The sequence below is a fragment of the Grampus griseus genome (assembly GCF_964374135.1).
Source record: "Grampus griseus genome assembly, chromosome: 9".
In the NCBI taxonomy this organism is placed as follows: domain Eukaryota; kingdom Metazoa; phylum Chordata; class Mammalia; order Artiodactyla; family Delphinidae; genus Grampus; species Grampus griseus.
Genome location: NC_139003.1, coordinates 95,661,552 through 95,686,145, shown reverse-complemented (window position 1 = coordinate 95,686,145; position 24,594 = coordinate 95,661,552). Strand labels below are relative to the sequence as shown.

Sequence of the window (24,594 nt, the reverse complement as noted above, 5' to 3'; positions counted from 1 at the left end):
CTCCCAGACTTTGTACTACTGTTGTTCCACAACTTACTCATAACCCCCTCAAGGTACCAGTCAGGTTACTCATAAACCCCTCAAGGTACCAGTCAGGATTCAGTCTGGAAAAGAGAAAGCATTCAATGTGTTCTAAGCACAGAGTTTTAACACGGGGAATTAGAGGCTTATATCAGCGGTCCCCAACCTTTTTGGCACCAGGGACTGGTTTCATGGAAGACAGTTTTTCCATGGACAGTGGGTGGGAGTGGTTCAGGCAGTAATGCAAGTGATGGGGAATGATGGGGAGCGATGAAGAGTGATGGGGGAGCAATGGGGAGTGATGGGGGAGCGATGGGGGAGCAATGGGGAGTGATGGGGAGTGATGGGGGAGCGATGGGGGAGTGATAGGGAAGTGATGGGGAGTGATGGGGAGTGATGGGGAAGTGATGGGGAAGTGATGGAGAGTGATGGGGAGTGATGGGGAGTGATGGGGAGTGATGGGGGAGCGATGGGGGAGTGATGGGGAGTGATGGGGAGTGATGGGGAGCGATGGGGGAGTGATGGGGAGTGATGGGGAGTGATGGGGAGTGATGGGGGAGTGATGGGGAGTGATGGGGGAGTGATGGGGGAGCGATGCGGAAGCGATGGGGAAGCGATGGGGAAGCGATGGGGAGTGATGGGGAGCGATGGGGGAGTGATGGGGAGCTATAGGGGAGCGATGGGAAGTGATAGGGAGCGATGGGGAGTGACAGGAGAGCGATGGGGAGTGATGGGGAGTGATGGGGAGCAATGGGGGAGTGATGGGGAATGATGGGGAGTGATGGGGAGCAGCAGATGAAGCTTCACTCACTCGTCCGCCCGCCACTCACCTCCTGTTGTGTGGCCCGGTTCCTAACAGGCCGTGGACCAGTACTGGTCTGCGGCCCCGGGGTTGGGGACCTCTGGGTTACATGACCATTGCCACCACTGGGGAGCTAAAGCCAGAGAAGCCATCACTGACCATCTCCCTGCTGTACTGAAGCAAGTCATTCTCAGGAGCTTGCCTGGACGCAAAGACCTCGGGGAAAGCATCTGCACCCTTTTTCAGCCTGCAGCTGGGAAGAAGCAACTGTGCTCTCTCAATAACAGTCTCTCTTTCTTCGGCCTTCCAAATCTCCCAAGTCTGCTTCTAACTGGCCAACGTCACACATGAAATGGACCAGTGGGCAATGCAGTTCCAGGCTTGTCTTCCTTGAGTCAGGGAGAGTGTGGGAAGGAGAGGCCACAATGCCCAACTGACAACAGGCCATTTAGCCCTGTTAGTACCTTCTGGGTTACAAGTTTACCCTTTTACTTTTAATTGTTGACAGTCTCATATACGAAAAGCAGAAAGACAGTCTTTAGAGAAATCTGTACTGTAACAGCCCAAACACACACGCCTGATCAAATATTTGTTTCTTCTTTCACCCAAAAAAGGAAACAAGCAATCTCCTTATGAGGCTGAATCTATACAGTATTCCTAAGATTAACTACTAAATTACTACATTCCAGAAAATAACCAGGAACATAAGTTTCTATTAGCTTTAAAAGAGCCATGAGGTTAAGAAACAGCTTCATTATCGTAAGAAGCCAAGTTACTTTTTCTATTTTAGTAATTAACAATACACACAAACTTGTGTACAAAACCTGGCTGGCATGGTGTCAGACTGAAAGTGCTTCTGAGTTTGGTTTACACGACATTCCTTTGCAAAACTGACACAAAGGGACAAGATATGGGTGAAAATGCTGACATATTAACAGTTGAGTTCCTCTGTGGGAAAGAACTTTGTTTTTGAGAAAAATGACTTTGCTAGAGAGACCATTTTACCTGCACCTGCTCATCTGACATGAGGCTTCTTCAAGGCATGTTCTGAAAGGAAACTGCAAATCAAAGAGGTGAGGGCTTCTGGTTTCCCACTGCACATGGAAGGAGCTTGGAAGTTGCCACTCCATCCTGATAATGGGTAAACAGCTAAACAGACTGAAAAACTAACTAAAACTAAGTCTTCCAGGATCCGTAAGAGAGGTGAGGACACAAGGTAAACCACTGCCCCCAAGATTGGAGAGACAGAGGGACTAATGAAGAGAATAACTTAGCAGAGCAGAGGTTCAAGAGTAGAAACGACCACAGGAACCAGACGCCAGAACCAGTAGGAAAGCCTGAACTGTAATGGATGAGCTGCTGGGGGCTCAGTGTGGACAACTTGGAGACCTAAAAACTCCAGGGGGACCCAGTCACGGGGAGACCCTCTCATTTTTGTGAGATTTACCTCCAAGAGCTTGACCAGGTTCCCACACTAAATACTGGAGATGTTTCCCCCTGTGCTTCCAGCAGGAGTGGGGAAAAAGCACCACTCTGAAATATACCAGAGCATGCCCGTTCTTCCTAATGAGGCCTGCCCTCACAGGAAACTAGCTAACCAGACCCTAACGTGCTGGGGAATTATCAGACCCTAACTGACTGCAGGGAAGGGAAAAACAGTTGACCCTTGAACAACATGCATTTGAACAGTGCAGGTCCACTTACACATGGATTTTTTTAAAAAGTAAATATTACAGTACTACACAGTTGCGGCTGGTTGAATCCGTGGGTGCAGACCTGTGTATATGGAGGGCCGACGGTAAGTTACAGGCAGATTTTCAACTGCACAGAGGGTCAGCATCTCTAACCCCGGTGTTGTGTAAGGGTCCACTGTACAAAACTCCAGACTACTCTAGAATTCCATTTGGGAGAAGGGAAACACCCAACTCTAGCCCACTCTAGCCATACTCTCCCACCTAAGAGGGGAAGAAGAAAAGAAACAACTGAGAAATACTTGTGTGGTTCGCAGTCCAGAGGCACAGGCTCACTATAAGACTGAGACCTGATCACGGGTCCGGAGAATGCTTCCCCTCCCCCTATATCTCACCACCACATGACTAAAGGCCCATTTACAGCAGCTCCTTTTACATGATACATCATGTCTGGCGATCAAGAAAAAAATGACAAACCATAGCAAAAGACAAAAAACACAATTTGAAGAGACAGAGCAGCATCGGAACCAGACATAACAGGAGTGTTGGATTTACCAGACTGGGAATCTAAAACAACTATGATTACTATGCTAAGGGTCTAATGGATAAAGCAGACAACATACAAGAACAGATGGGCAATGTAAGCAGAGAGACGCAAATTCTAAGACAGAATGAAGAAGAAATGCTAGAGATCAAACACAATGTAACAGAAACAAAGAACGCCTTTTATGGGCTTATTAGCAGAGTAGACATGGCTGAGGAAAGAATCTCTGAAATTGAGGATATCTCAATAGTAACCCCCTAAACTGAAGAGCAAAGAGAACAGAGACTGAATAAATGAAGCGAATATCCAAGGACTGTGGGACAACTACACATGGTGTAACATACATGTAATGGGAACACCAGAAAGAGAAGAGAGAAAAGAACACAAGAAATACTCGAAACAGTAATGACTAAGAATTTCCCCAAATTAATGTCAGACACCAAACCACAGGTCCAGGAAGTTCAGAGAACACCATACAGGATAAATACCCCCCCCACCCCCCGCAAAATGATGTTAGGCATATCATTTTCAAATTACAGAAAAGCAAAGATAAAGAAAAAAATCCTGAAAGAAGCCAGAGAGACGGGACTTCCCTGGTGGTCCAGTGTTGAAGACTCCATGCTCCCACTGCACGGGGCGCAAATTTGATTAGGGAACTAGAATCCTATATGCCGTGTGATGCAGCCAAAAAAAGGAGAAAAAAACAAAAGCCAGAGGGAATCAACCTTACGTACAGAAGAACAAAGATAAGAATTACATCCAACTTCTCCTCAAAAACCATGCAAGCAAGAGGAGAGTGGAGTGAAATATTTAAAGTGTTGAGAGAAAAAAAACTACCAACCTAGAATTCTGTACCCTGTGAAATTATCCTTCCAGAGTGAAGAATAAATAAAGACTTTCTCAGACAAACAAAAATTTGAGGGAGTTTGTTGCCTGTAGACCTATCTTGCAGGAAATGTTAAAAGGATTTCTTTAGAGAGGAAGAAAAATAATACAGGTCAGAAACTCACGTCTACCTAAAGAAAGGAAGAAGGATTAAGTGAAGGTCAAATAAAAACTTTATTTTTCTTATTCTTAATTGATCTAAATAACAATAAAATAATAACAGCAACAAAGTATTCAATTATTTACGCTTATGTATATACTTTATGTATGTATTTATATGCTTATGTATGCTTATACATAAGTGAAATGTGTAACAGCAGTGATACATACATAGGACAAGAAGGAGGAATGGAATTATTATGTTATTTTACAGTACTTACACTATCTGTAAAATGGTATAGTTATTATTTGAAAGTGGACTTGGATTAGTTGTAAATGTATATTGCAAGCCCTAGAGCAACCAATAAAAAAAGGAAGTATAACCAATATGCTAAGAAAAAAGAGAAAATGGAATCATATAACACGCTCAATTTAAATCACAAAAGGCAGAAAAAGAGTGGAAGAGAAAAACAGGACCAAAGAACAAAGGCAATGAATAGAAAACAGTAACAAATATTAATTCACCTACATCAATAATCACTCTGAATGTTAATGGTCTAAATGCATCAGTTAAAAGATAAAGATTGTCAGAGTGGATTAAAAAACAAGACTTAACTATATGTTGTCTACAAGAAGTCCACTTTAGATATAAAGACACATATAGATTAAAAGTAAATGGATGGGGGCTTCCCTGGTGGCGCAGTGGTTGAGAGTCCGCCTGCCGATGCAGGGGACACGGGTTCGTGCCCCGGTCCGGGAGGATCCCACATGCCGCGGAGCGGCTGGGCCCGTGAGCCATGGCTGCTGAGCCTGCGCGTCCGGAGCCTGTGCTCCGCAACGGGAGAGGCCACAACAGTGAGAGGCCCGCGTACCGCAAAAACAAAAACAAAAAAACACATGCACTGCCAACTCAGGAAAAAAAAATTATTCTGAGGTGAGGAGAGTAGAAGAAAATGTAAAATCACTATAGAACTTCAAGGTGGGAGGTTTGAGGGCAGGTGCTGGGTTTCCACTCCAGGAGGGGGTATGAAGATTTCAAATAGTCAGGAAGGACAACCTGTTTTTCACTTGTTTACAAGAATCAGTGAGTTTGATAACACACTGGCTGGCCTGGGAAGACAGGCATATTCGTATGTTGCCAGAGGGAGAGAAAAACAGACAACCTTTGTGGAGAGCAGCTTGGAAATGTTTATCACACAAATATTCTTTGCTCAGAGAAATCCATTTCTAAAGCATATATGCAAGTAAAATGACCCAGGTTTATTGCAGCCTTGCTTGTAACAGCAAAAGACTGAAAATAATGTATATGTTGTTAATAGCAGACTGGTTATATAATTATGGTATGCTACACAGCTATAAAAAAGAACAAGGAAGTTCTTTATGTATTGGAAGAGACTGATCTCCAAGATATATTGTTGGCTGAGAAAAGCAAAATACAGACCAGTGTAAGATGTGTGCTCTAGTTTGTGTAAAAAAAAAACAAGGGGGCGAGGCAGCTGAAGGGAAAAAATACTTGTATATGTTTAGAATCTCTCTGAAAGGATAGCCAAGAAACCAGTAGCACTGGCCACCTGGGAGTGTAACAGAGTAGCTGGGAGAGAAGAGGTCTTCCCAGAGTAAATCTTTTTTTTTTTCTAAATTCTTTAAAATTTTCAATCATGTGAATGCATGTTATCCAAGATACAAACACTTAAAATGGATATAAAAATCCGAGGGATGCTCTGAGCAGATGAGCACTCTACAGTTTGTACAGCCTTGGGCTTACTCGCTGCTCCTGTCCTAGGGCTCCGGCTACAGAGCTGGGCAGCCTCTGCCACCTGGTCTTCAGTGCGCTCTGTCCCTGCCTGTGGCGTGTCCACTGCCCCCAAATCAGCCGGCTGCTCATATCCCCAGGGCCGCATCTGCTTCCTCCAGTCACCCTTCTAGCCCAACTGTAAGCTGGTTTTCACTACCACACCTCTCTGCCCTATCACAGGGCATCTCAGATCTTCTCACTGCCAAGTTCAAGGGCCTTCCCTCAGCGGCATTCTCCTGGACCTCAACTCGTATTTGACACTTAAGGGGACCTTCTTTAAATTCGCTCCTTCCCTGTCTTCCCTCGTCTCACGGCGAGGTTTCCTTCTCACACTTCATCCTGCGCCCTAGCGTTGCACATTCCCCAGTGCTCAAGCCTGTCCCTCTGTTCTTCTCTTTTCCCCATGTTCCCAGAGTGGGGGAGGGGTGTCTCGCACTCTTAAGGTTTCCGGGACCACCGTTATGCTGAAGTCTCCCACATCACGCGCTACGAGCCATCCTCGCCTCCAAGCTCCAGTCCCAGGAAGAAATGCAAACTGGGCATTTCCACCTGGCCGTCCCGCCCTGACCTGGATCATCACGTTCTGTGCTTGATTCCAACCACCCACCCCACCTGACTGGCTGTGCTCTGAACTTCCGGGCAAAGGCCAGTGGCTCTGCAAATTCTGTCAGGCACCCAGCTTGACGTGCTGGAAATCCTGGGAGTCATTCCTGCACTGGACAAATCCTCTGAGACCAAAGGGCTGATTACGGCTGAGACCCTGCTCCTCCCTCCCCCTCCAGCCAGCCTCAAGTCTCTGCAAGTCTTCCTTCCTCTACGTTTCTACTGATCCACCCAAGCTCTGGAATGCATCACAAGATGACTCAACTGTCTCTGACTCATTCCATCATTTAGTCAACTGCCAGAGTGAGGACACGCGGTGTTGGAGGCATCCTGCCAGCTGCTATGGGGGTGCGAAGATGAACAGGGCACACAGACGGTTCTGCTCCAAGTCAAAGGATGGAAGGTAACAAAAGAAGGGTGATGGAAATTCACAGGAGGGAGGGATCACTTCCAGAGAGAGAGCTCTGAGAAGTTTTACTGGAGCAGTGAGGACCACGTCAGGCTGCCCTGGGATGAGACAGGAGAGGGTAGTGAGAAGGGTGACCACCACCACTAGAAGGTGGTCACAGGGTGTTTAAGGCAGAATAGTTAGAGGGGGACCCAAGGTCTGGGAATATTTTTAAAAGGTTGAGAGAGAAAAGGCACCAAAGGGGCTTCCCTGGTGGCGCAGTGGTTGAGAGTCCGCCTGCCGATGCAGGGGACGCGGGTTCGTGCCCCGGTCCGGGAAGATCCCACATGCCGCGGAGGGGCTGGGCCCGTGAGCCATGGCCGCTGAGCCTGCGCGTCCGGAGCCTGTGCCCCGCAACGGGAGAGGCCACAACAGTGAGAGGCCCGGGTACCGCAAAAAAAAAAAAAAAAAAAAAAGCACCAAAGGAAAGGTCAAAATTACAGAACAGAAGGGGTGGCTGATGATTGATAGAATTCTTACCAGGCCAGGTTCTATGAGCTTAATGTTAATGCTAAGTTTTTACTCTTTTTTTTCACAACTTCCAAGGACATGAGAATTAGAGTGAGTTACAGGGCCTTCAGATAAGGCGGCAGAGGCCCCAGAAAATGGTTAACAGAGGCCAGCCCTGGGGTGGAGGAGGCTGGGGGGATGGGGGACCTGGGAGACTCGCTTTTGACTATTTAACGTCTTGTGTATACCTTTTGAGTTTTGCACTAGGTCTGTGTATTGACATTATTACAAAACTAAACTTTTTAAAAGCTATCTTTTTTGTTTTACACATATCTACATTCTTTTTTTATGGTCTTTTCCATTACAGTTTACCACAGGATATTGACGAGTTCCCTGTGCTTGTTGTTTATGTTTATCCATTCCAGATATAATAGTTTGCGTCTGCTCATCCCACACTCCCAGTCCAGCCCTCCCTCACCACCCCTCCCCCTTGGCAACCACAAGTCTGTTCTCTATGTCTGTGAGTCTGTTTCTGTTCTGTAGATAGGTTCCTCTGTGCCATATTTTGGATTCCACATGTAAGTGATATCATATGCTATTGGTCTTTCTCTTTCTGACTTACTTCACTTAGTATGATAATCTCTAGTTGTATCCATGTTGCTGCAAATGGCCTTATTTCGTTCTTTTTTATGGCCGCGTAGTATTCCATTGTATATATGCACCACATCTTCTTTATCCATTCCTCTGTCAATGGACATTTAGGTTGTTTACTGTGAACAGTGCTATGAACATAGGGGTGCACGTACCTTTTTGAATTATATCAAAAAACAATTAAAGATGAGTTTCTGAAGGGAATGAGAAAAATAGGATTACGATAGCTCGACAAGACCTCATGTGTTGCTTTGTTCTGAAGAAAGTAAAAACTAAAGCAGTTGGAAATATTGATGGGAAAGATCGAGTAGAAATGAGCCCAACAGTGCCGCTGGTCCAGGAGGTAATCAGGGAGGTGGTACAGGGTCTGAACAGGCGGCAGAGTCTGCAATTCAGAGTGTGGACATTTCAGTAAAGAAAAGCTGTTGAGGCCACCAAGCCCTCAGCCACTGCAGCTGCCCCCGAGGTGCATCCTGAGGGGACTCAGGATGGGAGAGAGCAGGCTCCTGCTCTTCGGCACCCTAGATAGCTAAGGTGCCTATCAAAGGAATGATTTCAATAAGCCTAGACTCTCGCATCTTCCCATACATAGAAAAGTGATAACTTCATTAACTTGAGATGTCTGTTTTCCTTTAACAGTAATCTTTTGATGTTCCAATTGCCTGGGGTTTTTTTGGGGGGCAAAATACCCTATATATCCTGGCTTGTCCCTTACCTCTTTGGAGCAGTCCCTCAGAGTTTCCCGAGAGGCTATATCCCGGGCTTAAGTCCTCCGTAAGTCAGCAGAATAAAACATAATTCTCAACTTTTAGGTGTGCGTGTTTTTCAGTCAATATGCTTTCACCAAAAATGTCTGGGACGGGATGCAATGGGTCCTTTCCCAGTGTCCACTCGCCTTCCTTCTTCCCAGATCCAGCCCTGGGGTAGAGGGGGAAGCAGCACCAGGTGGGACTGATTAGTCTAAGCCAGTTGGCAAAATCCTGGCTCCTCTGACACAGTCATTAGTCCAGGAATGGGCATGTGACCTGGTTCTGGCCAGCAAGACCTAAGCAGGAGTTTGGTGGAGGCTTCAGGAAAGAAGGTTCCCACTTTTCTGGGAGAGCTGCAGAAAGCCACGTCTTTCTCCTGCTCAGCGTGAATGAGGAAGCACGTAGTCCCAGCCCCTGCTGGCAGCCATCCTAGAACCCTGAGGGGCACTACTTCGAGGATGAAGCCAACACTTGGATGAGAGTAGAGAGATGCAAAGATCCTGGACATCCTTGATAAGATGTGGCTGAGCCACTGGATCAACCCGCCCTGAAGCCTGCCCTGCATCTGAACTTCCAGGCTAAAAACCGCATTAAACTGTGTTTTCCTGTACTCGCAGCCTGGAGCTCTGTCACTGACAAGCATCCCTTCCACTCTGAAAAAAGGAACAAGCCAAACAGGAAGTCCGAAATTGAGAGAGATGATGGCTGATGGTTCCAGTTTTTCTCCGTAAAGTAAAAGGTTACCCACGTGCTAAGAGTGAGGAGGGAGCTGGGAAGAGTGAGGAAGACCAGACCTGGTTGTTTCGGGCAAAGGGAAAGAGAGCTGCCTGAGGCTACGGAGAGGGCCCGGTGGGTGTGCTGAGCACCCAGATGAGTTTTTAAGACCTCTGCCAGCCACAAACAGCATGAAGCTGTGCCTCTCACCCAAGACCACCATCCTGTGGGGACAGCCTCTGGGCTGGCCATGGGGCATCAAGGGGACAAGCGGAAAAGGAGTTGGAGATGTGAGCACAATAGCAGTTGAAGAGATGGACCCCACGATCTACGCTGGACCTGGAAGGGAGTGAGAGCAGGAGGGGCTGACTGGTCAGGAAAAATCAGAGGGACAAAGAGACCAGGCATCTCGTTGGATCGAAGAACAGGTTCAGTGGAAGTGAGGCGACAGGGAGACGATGCAGAGAAAGGTCCTTGTAAGCAGAGTTAAGTGTCCCCAGAATAACACCAGGGCCCAGCAGCCCCCAGGGCCCAGCCCACTCTACCCTTAACCCATGAGTGTTGTTTCAGGATTAACTGAAGCAGATAAATCTTAATCTAACTGAAGCTGGACTGACACAGATAAGAACTCAGAGGGGCCTAATTCTTCCCATATCACCGGGAGCCATGTGTGGTGGCAGGAAGGAGGGGACATGTTTTCAAGTTTGTGCTGATGTTTCCGAAAACTCTGGAGGAAAGGAGACACTCTGTGAAGGAGAAATGAGGGACACTGCAGAAAAAAGCATCCTTAAACGGGTCCTTTTGGAGGACTCACCTCTGCGTTCATCTTGGTCCCTTTCTGCAGGAGCTGCGAAGACAAAAGCAGAGGTTCAGGACCTTGGTGGGACCTCCCCAAACTCCCTGCCGACACTCTCCCTGGCCACCCCCCTTCTCCCCCCACTTCCTGTCCCATTGGCCCCATCTTCCCCAAATGCCTTCACCACCTTGTGCCCTCCAGTAGGACACCCAGGCCAGTGTCTGATCTGACACCGGCAGGTGGTCGCTGGCCCCCCTGGGGACATCACACCAGTAATGTTTCTCTAAAGAACACTGCCAACCCCCAAGGGCTGGCATCTCTCATACTAAAAGGGATGCTTCTGTATACTTAAAAGAATGATGCAGGGCTTCCTTGGTGGCTCAGTGGTTAAGAATCCACCTGCCAACGCAGGACACACGGGTTCGAGCCCTGGTCCGGGAAGATCCCACATGCCGCGGAGCAACTAAGCCCGTGTGCCACAACTACTGAGCCTGTGCTCTAGATCCCGCGAGCCACAACTACTGAAGCCCGAGCGCCTAGAGCCCGTGCTCCACAACAAGAGAAGCCACCGCAATGAGAAGCCCACGCACTGCAACGAAGAGGAGCCCCCGCTCGCCACGACTAGAGAAAACCCGGGTGCAGCAACGAAGACCCAACACAGCCAAAAATAAATAAATAAACACATTTATTTAAAAAGAGAAAAAAAGAAAGAGGCATGGGAAGAGCCAGAGACAACGTGTAACAAATGGGTCTGGCCATGTCCTAATGAAACAAAACAAAACAAAAAGAATGTAGTGTTATGTGTCCCTTACATGTGGGGTGGGGAAGTCAGGTAACGAATTATGAGGAAGATGGTAACAACTGTGAGACAACTTGTGTCAGCTGCTTTATCTACATGAACCCTAATCCTTGAAACCTTGGCAAAAAGGCTAATATTAACTCCATTTTACAGATGAGGGGTCTGAAGTTCAGGGTGGGTTAAAGCACTTGGCCTTACAGTCACGGTGTTGTGGCCCTGTGCTGTAACTTCCAGCTTCCTGGCTATGGAGCCAAACCCAGACTGCCCCAGAGACCTTTCCAGGGCTGTCTTACACACACCCGGAGAGCTTTTATGGTAAATAAAAGACCTAGATGCCCTGTCACACAAAAAAACATTTGCCACATGTTGGTCAAATATCTCTGATTTTTTTTTTTTGGCCTTGCCGCACAGCTTAGTCCCCCAACCAGGGAATGAACCCAGGCCCCGGCAGTGAAAGCTCAGAGTCCTAACCACTGGACCACCAGGGAACTCCTACCTATTACTGGGGAACTATAGGTAGGTATCATCTCTACAGACGGCAGTTTAGCAACATCTATTAAAATTCCAAATGTAAGCAAGCAATTCCACTGCTTCCCATTTTTCTTTAATTAAAAATGTGTTTTTCAAGATTTAACCTTTTAATTGCAGTACAGTTAATTTACAATGCTGTGTTAGTTTCAGGTGTAAAGCAAAGTGATTTAGTTATATATACACATATACATACATATTATATATATATTATACATAGATGTGATATATATATATATAAATAACAGCCAAGCCACAGAAGCAACCTAAACATTCATCGACAGATGAATGGATAAAGAAGATGTGGTACATATATATACAATGGAATATTACTCAGCCATAAAAAAGAAAGAAATAATGCCATTTGCAGCAACATGGATGGACCTAGAGATGATCATACTAAGTGAAGTAAGTCAGAGAGAGAGAGAGAGACAAATATCATAAGATATCACACTTATATGTGGACTCTAAAGTATATAAATGAACTAATTTACAAAACAGAAATAGACTCACGGACACAGAAAACAAACTTATGGTTACCAAAGGGGAAATGGGTGGGGAGGGATAAATGAGGAGTTTGGGATCAACAGATACACACTCCTATATGTAAAATAGATTAACCAAGGACCTCCTATAGAACACAGGGAACTCTTTTTTTTTTTAATTTTATTTTATTTTTTATTTTTTAACATCTTTATTGGGGTATAATTGCTTTACAATGGTGTGTTAGTTTCTGCTTTATAACAAAGTGAATCAGTTATACATATACATATGTTCCCATATCTCTTCCCTCTGTGTCTCCCTCCCTCCCACCCTCCCTATCCCACCCCTCCAGGCGGTCACAAAGCACCGAGCTGATATCCCTGTGCTATGCGGCTGCTTCCCACTAGCTATCTACCTTACGTTTGGTAGTGTATATATGTCCATGCCTCTCTCTCGCTTTGTCACAGCTCACCCTTCCCCCGCCCCATATCCTCAAGTCCGTTCTCCAGTAGGTCTGTGTCTTTATTCCTGTCTTACCCCTAGGTTCTTCATGACATTTTTTTCCCTTAAATTCCATATATATGTGTTAGCATATGGTATTTGTCTTTCTCTTTCTGACTTACTTCACTCTGTATGACAGACTCTAGGTCTATCCACCTCATTACAAATAGCTCAATTTCGTTTCTTTTTATGGCTGAGTAATATTCCATTGTATATATGTGCCACATCTTCTTCTTGATATATTCAGTATCTTGTAATAACCACTGCTTTCCAATTCTGTCTCCAGTCCCCACAGGAGAAATCACTAAATTGCCCTGAGTCCTTTGTTCTTGTAGAAACATTACTGTTGCTTGCCTTCCCTTTCTAATAACAACTTCCAGAAAAGGTTTCCTATAAAAAGTCAATAAAACATTACTTATGAACTTTACTACCTTTCCCACAGAATCTGGGGAATGCAAAACAAAACAAACCAATTTGCAGAGATGCACATGGATGAGAAAGGACCCCACCTAGAAACCTTACCACCTTAGGCACCAGCGGTCAATTACCAAGGGTGAATTGCATTATTACTTATAAAGCACGTTCAACAGAGGTATCCTGGCCAGGATTCTTTCCATACTCTTTCTCCAGCTTTCAACTTCCCTTGTAATAAGATGGCACTGTTGGGGTAGGCAGCGACCCCAGGCCACCTTTCAGCACCCTCCCTGCCCATCACACATCTCTCCCTTCCTCCCCACTGTCCTGCCAAGACCCATTAAAGTCTGAACAGAACCCAGGGAGAACTTTATTCTACATTTAATACATTCTAAAAGATCTAAGACTAGGGCTTCCCTGGTGGTTGAGAGTCCGCCTGCCGATGCAGGGGACACGGGTTCGTGCCCCGGTCCGGGAAGATCCCACATGCCGCGGAGCAGCTGGGCCCGTAAGCCATGGCCGCTGAGCCTGCGCGTCCGGAGCCTGTGCTCCGCAACGGGAGAGGCCACACAGTGAGAGGGCGGCATACCGCAAAAAAAAAAACGAAAAAGAAAAGAAAAGATCTAAGACCTAACCCTATAACAAGAAGATTTACTTTTTTCCCCTGTACTCTAGTGTATTTTATTTTTATTTATTTATTTTTATTGGCGTAGAGTTGATTTACAATGTTGTATTTGTTTCAGGTGTACAGCAAAGTGGTTCAGTTATACACATACAAATATTCATTCTCTTTTCGATTCTTTACCTATATAGGTTATTACAGAATACTGAGTGGAGTTCCCTGTGCTGTACAGTAGGCTCCTGTCGGTTACCTATTTTATATACAGTAGTGTGTGTATGTTAATCCCAAACTCCTAACTTATCCCTCCCCTCACGTTTCCCCTTTGGTAACCGTTAAGTTTGTTTTAGAAATTTGTGAGTCTGTTTCTGTTTTATAAATTATTTCATTTGTATCATTTTTAAATTAGCTTCCACATATGAGTGATACCATATAATATTTGTCTTTCTCTGACTAACTTCACTTTGTATGATAATCTCTAGGTCCATCCATGTTGCTGCAAATGGCATTATTTTGTTCTTTTTAATGGCTGAGTAATATTACATGGTATACACATACCACATCTTCTTTATCCATTCCTCCGTTGGTAGACATTTAGGCTGCTTCTGTGTCTTGGCTATTGTAAATAGTGCTGCAATAAACATTGGGGTGCAAGAAGATTTACTTTTTTTATTTCAAGGGTTTAATATTTTTAACAATATTGAAAATATTTTTAATAATATTTAAAAGCCTAAAAGGCTTTAAGTTTCTGACCTTTAGTGTTATGTTTAGAAAGACATATACATTTTAATTTTCACTTAGATTTTTTTTACTTTTTTTCCCTTTATTTACATGTTTAGTTTTAATCTAAATTACATTTTGGTGTATGGCATGATATAAGACTCTCCTGTAATCTTCCCAAATAGTTGAGTTGTTCTCACATCATTTACTGACTCTTTCATTCTTTCCCCCAATGGCTCATACTTAAATTCTTATGCATATGGTTATTCTTTCTTTCACCTTCTGGGCTGTGCCACTGACCTGGCTTCCCGTGCCTGTAATATGTTGTTTACTGTAGCTTTACAATATGTTTTGCTATCTGGTAGTTCAAGTTCTCTCACTAACTTGTTCAGTATTCTTATCTAGTCTTGCTTGCTCAGACTTCTAGATGAAGTTTAGAACAGCTCTGTCAAGTTAAAGAAAAAAAAAAAATTTCCATAGGAACTGTGCCTATGATTGCATCAAATTTGTAAATTAAATTAGGATTCAGCCTTCCCACCCAGAAATATATGGTGTGCCTCTCTAGGGGAAGCCACTTAAAGAAAAAAGAAGAATCTCGAGTTAGTTCCTGAATTACTGCATAATTACAAACAACAGCTCAGGCTGCAGTGGTTCACTAGAAAGTTAAAGGAAAAAAGTCAACACTTTTGCATAAATAACCTGTTTAAAGCGTTTTCAAATAGGTTTCTCCTTCCCCCGTATCTCCTGCAGCAGACAAGCTACCCTCTGGGAAATGGACCTAGAGATTATCATACTAAGTGAAGTAAGTTCAAAAGAGAAAGACAAATACCATATGATATCACTTATATGTGGAATCTAAAGTGTGACACAAATGAACTTATCTACGAAATAGAAACAGACTCACAGACATAGAGAACAGACTTGTGGTTGCCAAGGGGAAGAGGGTGTAGGGAAGGGATGGATTGGGAGTTTGGGGTTAGCAGATACAAACTAGTATATATGGAATGGATAAACAACACAGTGCTACTGTACAGGGAACTATATTCGATAACCTGTGATAAACCATAATGGAAAAGAATATGAAAAAGAATGTGCATACATGTATAACTAAACCACTTTGCTGTACAGTTGAAATTAACACAACATTGTAAATCAACTATATTTCAAATTAAAACAAATTTTTTAAAAAAGAGACTAGTTCTAAACCTGGCCTGGGTACCCACTAGCTCTGTGACAGAGGCCAGGGCACATGGTCTCTGAGCAACTTGGTTCCTGCACCTCGAAAAAGCTGGGGGTCGGGGGGGATGAGCTCAGACAAAGTTAAATGACCCCTACACACTCTTCCAGTGCTGATTCGCCATAAATTTTAACTCACTTCTATTATTTTCTTCTCCTTTGCTTTAGCTGTCTTCCATGTTTGGCTTGGTTAACTGGAGGTTATTAGCTTCTCTTCTGGTTCTCTCAGGGGCAGACAGACACACGTGAACTAGGACAAAGCTCAGGTTATCAGAGCTAGTAAAGCTGCTGCCCTGAGACGCCAGGCACAACAGTGCTGAACAGGTGAAGCTTTCCGCGGCACTGTCTCCAAACAGAAGCCACTGTCCTTCCCACCCCAACTTTCAAGCCCCTCCCACCTGCCCCATGTACCTTCTGTTCCTCCTCGTGGCCATTTCAAAACCTTTTGCCTTTTACTGAGAGTGTGCTTGATATAACAGAAGAGAAATGTTATACCAGGAGTCAAAGCACTCTTACTAAGGAATGAACATCTGGTATCCTGTATTTAGGCTTACCAGGGTGTGTCCCTTCTTTAAAAGAGCAGCTTATTAACTCAAATAATTGCAAACAATGCAACTGCAGTGCAACTAAATTTTAAAAGTGGGGTGAGACCAGGACATTCCAAGGGGTCCCATACATGTCGTTAGGCACTGATCCCCCAGAAAGTCCAGGTCAAAACCTTGGTCTCCTATTGCTGAAAGACTAGTTCTTTCTGGCCAAGTGCTTTTGGAAACGACAAACTGCTGGAACATCCGAGCACAGCACAAATGACAAGTGTGTGTGGTGGGGGCCAAAGGAATATAAATCTTCCACCCAGAAGGAATCCCTGTAAATGTAACTTTTGTCTTTAACAATTTAAAAGCTCGCTAGAAAGAATGTATTTTCTTTCCTTAGCAGATCAGTCAAGATTTTTTTTTTATAAGCAAGATTTCACAATGTGTTATTTGTGACCTTGATGTTAACTGCATAAATCATGTTATGCTCTACACTGAGCATATGATGCTTTTCTGCTGTTTTGTGCCTATTTTGTTTTCCTATGCCGCTTTCTTCCAGCTTTATAGAGATGTAATTGACAGATAACATCCTATAAGTTTAAGCTGTACCTATGATAATTTGATACATGTATATATTTTTCAAGCATTTTTTTTTTTTTAAGATTCTGCAAATTCTCAGATATCAGGTGAGAAACTGTAAGGCCTTTTCAAAGTCTGAGGTATTATGATGTGGTTTCTGTGATGATTAAAAAAAAGTAAACAGTTAAGCTACAAGAAAAATCATTCTGTACAAGATATATAGAAAACATCCAACTATTTATTCAGGCACCAGCAAAGATATGTTTTATAATAGTGCACCAAACAGCACAACTGAGTTGGAATATGCAGGATTAAGAAGTTTAAAGAAATCCTGCAGTAAATTTGACCAAAATGGCAACATAGAGAGGGCTCCTGAGCTCCCCTTCTGCCACAGACACACTGAATGTACAGCTACCCTGGGAGCAATCCCTTCTGAAAGAGATCCAGAAACTAGCTTAGCGACTCCTACATACCTGGTGAATGAGAAAATATCTACATCAAAACAGGTAAGAAAGGCTGGGCCAAACAACAAGGATAGCACAGGGAACTATATTCAGTATCCTGTGATAAACCATAATGGAAAAGAATACAGAAAAAAGGAATGTATATGTATGTATAGCTGAATCACTTTGCTGTACAGCAGAAATCAACAAAACATTGTAAATCAACTATACTTCGATTAAAAAAAAAAAGATCTTTACAATGAAAACTGTAAGACATGAATGAAAGAAATCGAAAAAGACCCAAATAAATGAGAAGATATTCTGTGCTCATGGATTGGAAGAATGAATATTATTAAAATGTCCACACTACCCTAAGTGATCTACAGATTCAAAGCAAGCCTTATCAAAATTCCAGAAATTCCAGAAACAGAAAAAGCAATCCTAAAGTTTGTACGGCGCCACCTAAGATCTGAGACTGTAAATCTACAAGAATACGTAAAGGGTGAGCTCCTTCACATTGGTCTTGGCAATGATTTTTTTGGACTTGACACCAAAAGCAAAGACAACAAAAATAAAAATAAACAAGTCGGACTACATGAAAGTAAAAAGCTTCTGCACAGCAAAGGAAGCCACGGAATGGGAGAAAGTATTTGCAAACCACATATCTGATAAGGGGTTAATATCCAAAACATACAAGGTACTCATACAACTCAATGGCAAAAACCACAAACGCAATTTTAAAATGCACAGAGGGACTTCCCTGGCGGCCCGTGCTTAAGACTCTGCCCTTCCACTGCAGGGGGCATGGGTTCGATCCCTGGTCGGGGAACTAGATCCCACATGCCACGCACTGCGGCCAAAAAAATTTTTTTTTAAATGGGCAGAGAAACTTAATAAGCATTCTTCCAAAGACATACAAAGGGTCAACAGGTACACGAAAAGGTTTTCAGCATTCAACATCATTAATCATGAGGGAAACTGAAATCAGAACCATAAAGGGAAATCACCTCACACGTTAGGATGGCCATTATCAAAAAGAAAAGAGTTAACAAATGCTGGTGAGGGTGTAGAAAAAAGGGAACCTCTGTGCACTGTGGATGGGAATGCAAACTGGTATAGCCACTACAGAAAACAGCATGGAGATTCCTCAAAAAATTAAAAACGGAACTACTGTATGATCCAGCAATCCCACCTCTGGGTATATATCCAAAGGGAAGAAAATAATTATCTTGAAGAGATATATATGTCCTCCCACGTTCACTGCAGCATTATGACAACAGCCAAGACCTGGAAACAAGCTAAGTGTTGACGGATGAAAGGAAAAAGAAAATGTGACCCATATACAGTCAGCCCTCCGTATCTGAGGATGTGAAATCCACAGATAGGGAGAACCAACTATATTCACGGTACTATACCATTTTATATAAGGGACTTGAGCATCCAGGATTTTGGTATCCACGGGGGCTCCTGGAACCAATCCCCTGCAGATACCAAGGGATGACAACATATGGAATATTATTCAGCCTTAAAAAAGAAGGAAATCTTGTCATTTTTGACAACATAGGTGAACCCGGATGGCATTATGCTAAGTGAAATACGCCAGGCAGAGAAAGACAAATACTGCATGGTGTCACTTATATGTGGAATCTAAAAGAAAAAAAAACCCCACCAAACTCACAGAAACAGAGATTAGAAAAGTGGTTCCCAGGGGCTGGGGTATTGGGGAAATAGGAAGAGGCTGATAAAAGGGCACAAATTTTTAGTTACAAAATGAATACGGTCTGAGGACCTAATGGTAACTATAGTTGATAACACTGTCTTGAATAACTGGAATCTGCTGAGAGTAGAACCTAAATGTTCTCACCAAAACCAAAACCAGTAAACGTGTGTTAATTTACTCGGAGAGAATACTTTGGTAATGTATCCGTATATCAAATCATCACACTGTATAGTTTATCTCAGAATTTTTTGGTCAATTAGACCTCAGTAAAGCTGGAAAAAAAAAATCCTGCAGTAGCTAAAACAGCATGACTTGACCTTAGTGCTTGAAACAGAGTCAGAGGTCAGAAGCAGCAGTGCCCTGCGTGTGTTATATGTTTTAATTTTCAAAAACATTTTTTGCCTATCTCCTTTTCCTCCCCCTTAAGAGTTAGAGCCCTCAAACTTTCATTCTACAGAGGCAGAAGACTTTAGATCACACGCTACTGGTGGTTCTGGTGGCTCTCCATCGGCCCTGCCCCCACCCCCTCGGGAGCTGGCTGACCTCCCCAGGCTGCATCACCTGGGTTGCTTCACCCACCAGCTTCCACTAGGGACTGGCCAGAGGAGGAGCTCCGTGGGTACAGGAGGGGAAAGGTGTAACAGAGAAGAACAAACCTGACTCCATACTGGATCTATTCCTTTAGCTCTCACCTTTGCACTCTGCTGCCTGTGCTTCCTTATGCTGGCTCTACTTCTTTGTAAAAGAATGTTGCCTACAGCCTGAAATATACATGAGAGCACATTCTCAAGGTTCTGCCTCTCAGGCTTGACCTTTAAAGGTATAACAATTTTCATTCATACAGAGATAAAAAGTTGCACAACAGAGAATCACATTCCTCTTGTTGGAGGTTTACAGCAGACCTACCTGGACCGCTGCAAGAACATCCCCTTCCCGGTCTGGCCCACCAAGAAGTCCGCAACAATCTGCTACACCCCCTCCCCTCTGAAGCCTGAATTCTGACTTGGGGGTAAGATGGTTCTTTGGGACACAAGTCCACCATCTTCTCTGTCTGCTGGCTTTCCAAAAAAGCTGCTACTCCTTGCCCTAACACTCTCTCTCTCAATTTAGTGGCCTGTCATGCGGCTGAGCAGTACGAACTTGGACTCGTAACAAAGGGAGAGGCTGGTGAACTTATTCCCCATCTGCTGGGCTGCTGCTCTGACAGTGTCTGCATCTGCCAGGGCCACAGCAGCCCTGGAGGGCGGCTCCTCCTCCAGTTCTCCCACCCACCCACCCGGCCCCCACTTCCAAGCTCTGGTATCCCAGTCCCTTCCCTGCCCCTTCCGGCCAGCGTGGGGATGGCATCCCGCCGGCCGTCCTCCCCGGGTGTCGCACTGTCATTTGCTGCTTCCCCAAATCCTACCCCCTCTTCTATGGAATCCCCTCAAAAGTGTCTTGCATTTTTGTGGTTTTTTCCTGTTTCCATCCTAACTGATATACCTGCCCACCAAAATCTCACCGTAAGTGAATCGTACAGCCAGGACTAAACAGCTTCCTTAGCTTAAGCTATGCCTCTCTTTCGATCTCAGTCCTTCTCCTACGTGCAAACTGGAATATGAACCTCTTTAGTGCACGTCATGAATAATTTAGCAATTTCCGTTAACCCAAGTGGTCTCAACCAACACTGCTGATTGTCATGATGAGAAGTGGGGGGGGGGGCATGTGAGCCCTCATGCTGCTAAACATCTTCTAATACACGGGACGGCCCTCCCCCAACAAAGTTATCCAGCCCCAAATATCAACAGGGCCAAGGATGAGAAACCCTGGATTACTCCTCATGCGGAATGAACCACAGCTGTGACTTTCCTCTTCTCCGAAATGCTCTCTCAGATGCCTATAACCACTGCCCCAAAGCCAGGCCACTGGCAGAAGTACGAGAGAAGGATTAGGGAGACGGTGACCTTGTTGGATGGGGCCAGGTGCTGGCCTGAGAGGTCCAAAGGTTAAGGTAAAAGCGACCCTTGCCCCCAGCCTGGATTTTCCTTTCTTGGAGGGAGCTGATACTTTGGGGCCTACCAAGGAAACTAAAATGGCTACATGGGGCAAAGGTCTGGAAATATACACATCAAAATCTTAACTGCAATTATGTCTCTGAGTGGTGAAATTTTTAGTGATTGTTTCTTTTTGCGTATCTATATATTTTAAATTTTCCTATAAAGGTAAGTTAACATTTTTATTCAAAACTCTAAAAAAAAGTTATAAATTATGCCATATTCACTGACTCCATCCCTCCCAGCCCCAGTTCCTCAACTGAGTAAACTTTCACATGATAATACATCAGGGTGCTCTAATAATGAAGTACAGAAAACTGTCTTTCTAGCTAATTATAAGGAATGGCTCTACTTCCTCCAAGGCCATTCATATTTGAGGAATGAAGGAAGGACATATGTTTCAAATGACAGGAACAAAGCAAATGACCAAGTTCACTTTCCTAGAGACAAATTTGAGACTCAAGCAGAGAAACAATATAGACCTGCAATGTCCTATAAGGCAGCCACTAGACACACACTTTTTTAAAATTGAAGGAGTACAGTGGATTTACGGTGTTGTGCCAGTCTCTGGTATACAGCCAAGTGACTCAGTTATACACATAAATACATTCCTTTTCTAAATATTCTTTTCCATTATGGTTTATCCCAGGAGACTGGATATAGTTCCCTGTGCTGTACAGTAGGACTTTGTTGTTTATCCATTCTAAATGTAATAGTTTGCATCTACCAGCCCCAAAATCCCAGTCCATCCCTCCCCCTCCCCGTCCCCCTTGGCAACTATAAGTCTGATCTCTATGTCTGTGAATTTATTTCCGTTTTGTAGGTAGGTTCATTCGTGTCATATTTTAGATTCCACATATAAGTGATATCATATGGTATCTGTCTTTTTCTGACTTAACTTCACTTTGTCTAATAGTCTCTGGTTGCACCCATGTTGTTGCAAATGGCATTATCTCACTCTTTTTTATGGCTGAGTAGTATTCCATTGTGTATATGCACCGCATCTTTATCCATTCACCTGTCGATAGGCATTTAGGTTGTTCCCACATTTTGGCTATTGTAAATAATGCTGCTATGAACATGGGGTGCACGTATCTTTCTGAATTATAGTTTTGTCCCGGTATGTGCCCAGGAGTGGGACTGCTGGATCATATGATAATTCTATTTTTAGTTCTCTGAGGAACCTCCATATTGTTTTCCATATAGACACACTATTTAAGTGTAAATTAATTAAATGCAGAACATTTCCATTTTCACAGCAAGTTCACACTTTATTTTTTTCCCCTGGACTTATTTTCTGTCTTACATTACCTCTGCTCCCAATATCTGGTTATATTTATTCTATGCTGACTTGTTACTATTCTACGTGATTTTGTTGCAAACTACCTTAGTTCCTTTGTGGAACAATTCAGGGTTATCAGTACTTTGAAATAGTTGTGTCTAGGTAACCCTGTTGTTGCTGCGAGCTCAGCCTTAGTTTTTTTTTTAAGAGTGCACTTACTTCATGTAACCCTCAGAACAACATCTGAAATAATAAGATTTTCCAGTTTCCAAAGAGGAGAGCGCGGCCAGGAGAGCTTAAGGGACCTGCGCAGGGTTCCTACCAAGGAGCACAACCCCAGCGCGGCGGGTTCCCGGATTCCCTTCCGGCCAAGCCAGCAGCAGGAGCCGAATACCTCTGCATAAAAACCCAAACCATCACCATTTTACAAATGAAACATAGATATAATGTTTTTAGTAGTTGGTCTTTGTTTACTTGAGACAGGCCCTCCCTGGGGAGCACGTCGGGACCCCGGGCCAGCGGAGCCTCCAGAACGCCAGCTCCGCGCCGGGCCCGGGCAGGGCGAGGTGGGCGGCGCCGAGGGCTCGTGGGCCCGGCAGCGGGGCGCGCGCCGGGTCTCGCACTAGCATCAGTTTTCAGGCTCCTGCTTGACGGTTTTAGAAAAGCCCGACTCGACCCAGATCCCGCCGCGCACCTTACCTGCCGCTGGGCACAAAGCTCGAGCTCTCCAAGCCGCCTGCGGGCTCCGTGCCACCACCCTGAGCAGCCGGGCAGGAGCGCGGCTGGGATTGGCTGCCCGGCTGCGGTACTCGGGGGCGCGGTGGGAGGGAGCCGGGGAAGGAGGAGGAGAAACGGGGCGGCGGAGTGGGGTGAGGGGAGGGGTCCCGCCTTCCGCCAGCTCCGGGGACTGCATGGCCCCAACACTCCGCTGGCCTACGGAACCCGCAGGACTGGCTGTGAACTTGTCCGGGCAGTGTCTGCAACCCAGCTCCTGCCCTGTCCCTGCGCGAGTGGGCCGAGGGCGCGCGTCCACAGGGGAGGGGGAGCCCTAGGCTTGTGCTCCCGGGCCTGTAGAGGCGTCTGGGGCTATGCTCGGGTGTGCCCTGTGCACCAGTGGTGCGTATCGCAGCCCAGTCCTACTCACACCACGTGGAACCCGCCATATCCTTTTTGGGTTAGTAGCCCCGGCGTGGTGGAACAGGCAGAGAAGCCTCTCTCTCTCTCTCTCTCTCTCTCTCTCTCTCTCTCTCTCTCTCTCTCTCTCAAAATACACATAACATAAAATTTCCATCTTAACCATTTTTTAAGTGTACAGTTCAGTGGTATGAAATACGTTAACATCCTCGTGCAAAAATCACCTCTGTCCATCCCCGTAACTGTTTTCATCTTGTGAAATTGAAGCTCTATCCCCATTAAACAATAACTCCCTGTATTCCTTGCCCCCAGCCCCTGGTAACCACCAGTCTACTTTCTGTCTTTATGATTTTGACTATTCTAAGTACCTCATATAAGTGGGATCATACAGTATGTATCTTTTTCTGACTGGGTAATTTCATTTAGCATAATGTCCCCAAGGTTCATCCATGTTGAAAACATACTGCAGAATCTCTTTCCTTTTTAAGACTGAACAATATTCCACTGTATGTATATCCACATTTTGCTTATCCGTTCATCCACTGATGGACACTTGAGTTGCTTCCATGGCTTAGTTATTATGAATAATACTGCTATGAACATGGGTGTATAAATATCTCTTTGAGACCCTACTTTCAGGGTATATGCACAGAAGTGGAATTGCTGGATCATATAGTAATTCTGTCTTTAATGACTTGAGGAAACACCATACTGTTTTCCATAGTGACTGTACCAATTTCCACCAGTAGTACACCAGGGTTGCAATTTCTCCATGTCCTTGCAAACACTCATATTCTATTTTTTTGATAGTAGCCATCCTAATGGGTGTAAGGTGGTATCTCATTGCAGTTTTGATTTGCATTTCCCTAATGATTGGTGATGTTGAGCATCTTTTCATGTGCTTATTAGCCATTTGTTTCTTTTCTCTGGAGCGGTATCTATTCAAGTCTTTTGCTCATTTTGAATCAGGTTGTTAAGTTTTGTTGTTAAGTTTTAGGAGTTCTCTATATATTCTGGATATTAATCTTTTGTCAGATATATGATTTGCAAATATTTTCTCCCATTGTATGGGTTGCCTTTTTACTCTGTTGATGCGCAAAATTTTAAAATTTTCATGAAGTGCAGTTTGTCTATTTTTCCTTTTGTTACCTGTGCCTTTGGTGTCATGTCCAAGAAATCATTACTAAATCCAACATCATGAAATGTTTTCTTCTATTGTTTTAGGTCTTACATTTGGGTCCTTGATCCGTTTTGAGCTAATTTTTGTATATGATTCTTTTTTATTTTTGGCCGCGCCACACAGCATGCAGGATTAGTTCCCC

At 44.4% G+C, this 24,594-nt stretch overlaps 1 protein-coding gene across 1 annotated transcript in view; it reads right to left on the bottom strand.

Annotated features, from left to right (window-relative positions):
• BLVRA (biliverdin reductase A) overlaps window positions 1-22,891 on the bottom strand; it is a 54,902-nt gene extending 32,011 nt beyond the window's left edge. Inside the window, exons 1-2 of the mRNA XM_082662518.1 lie at window positions 22,838-22,891; window positions 10,267-10,299 (exon numbers count right to left, since the gene is read on the bottom strand). Coding sequence (XP_082518644.1) covers window positions 10,267-10,278 — 12 coding nt within the window. The 5' untranslated portion in view covers window positions 10,279-10,299; window positions 22,838-22,891. The remainder of the gene's footprint in view (window positions 1-10,266; window positions 10,300-22,837) is intronic.
• Between the last annotated feature and the right edge of the window lie 1,703 nt (window positions 22,892-24,594).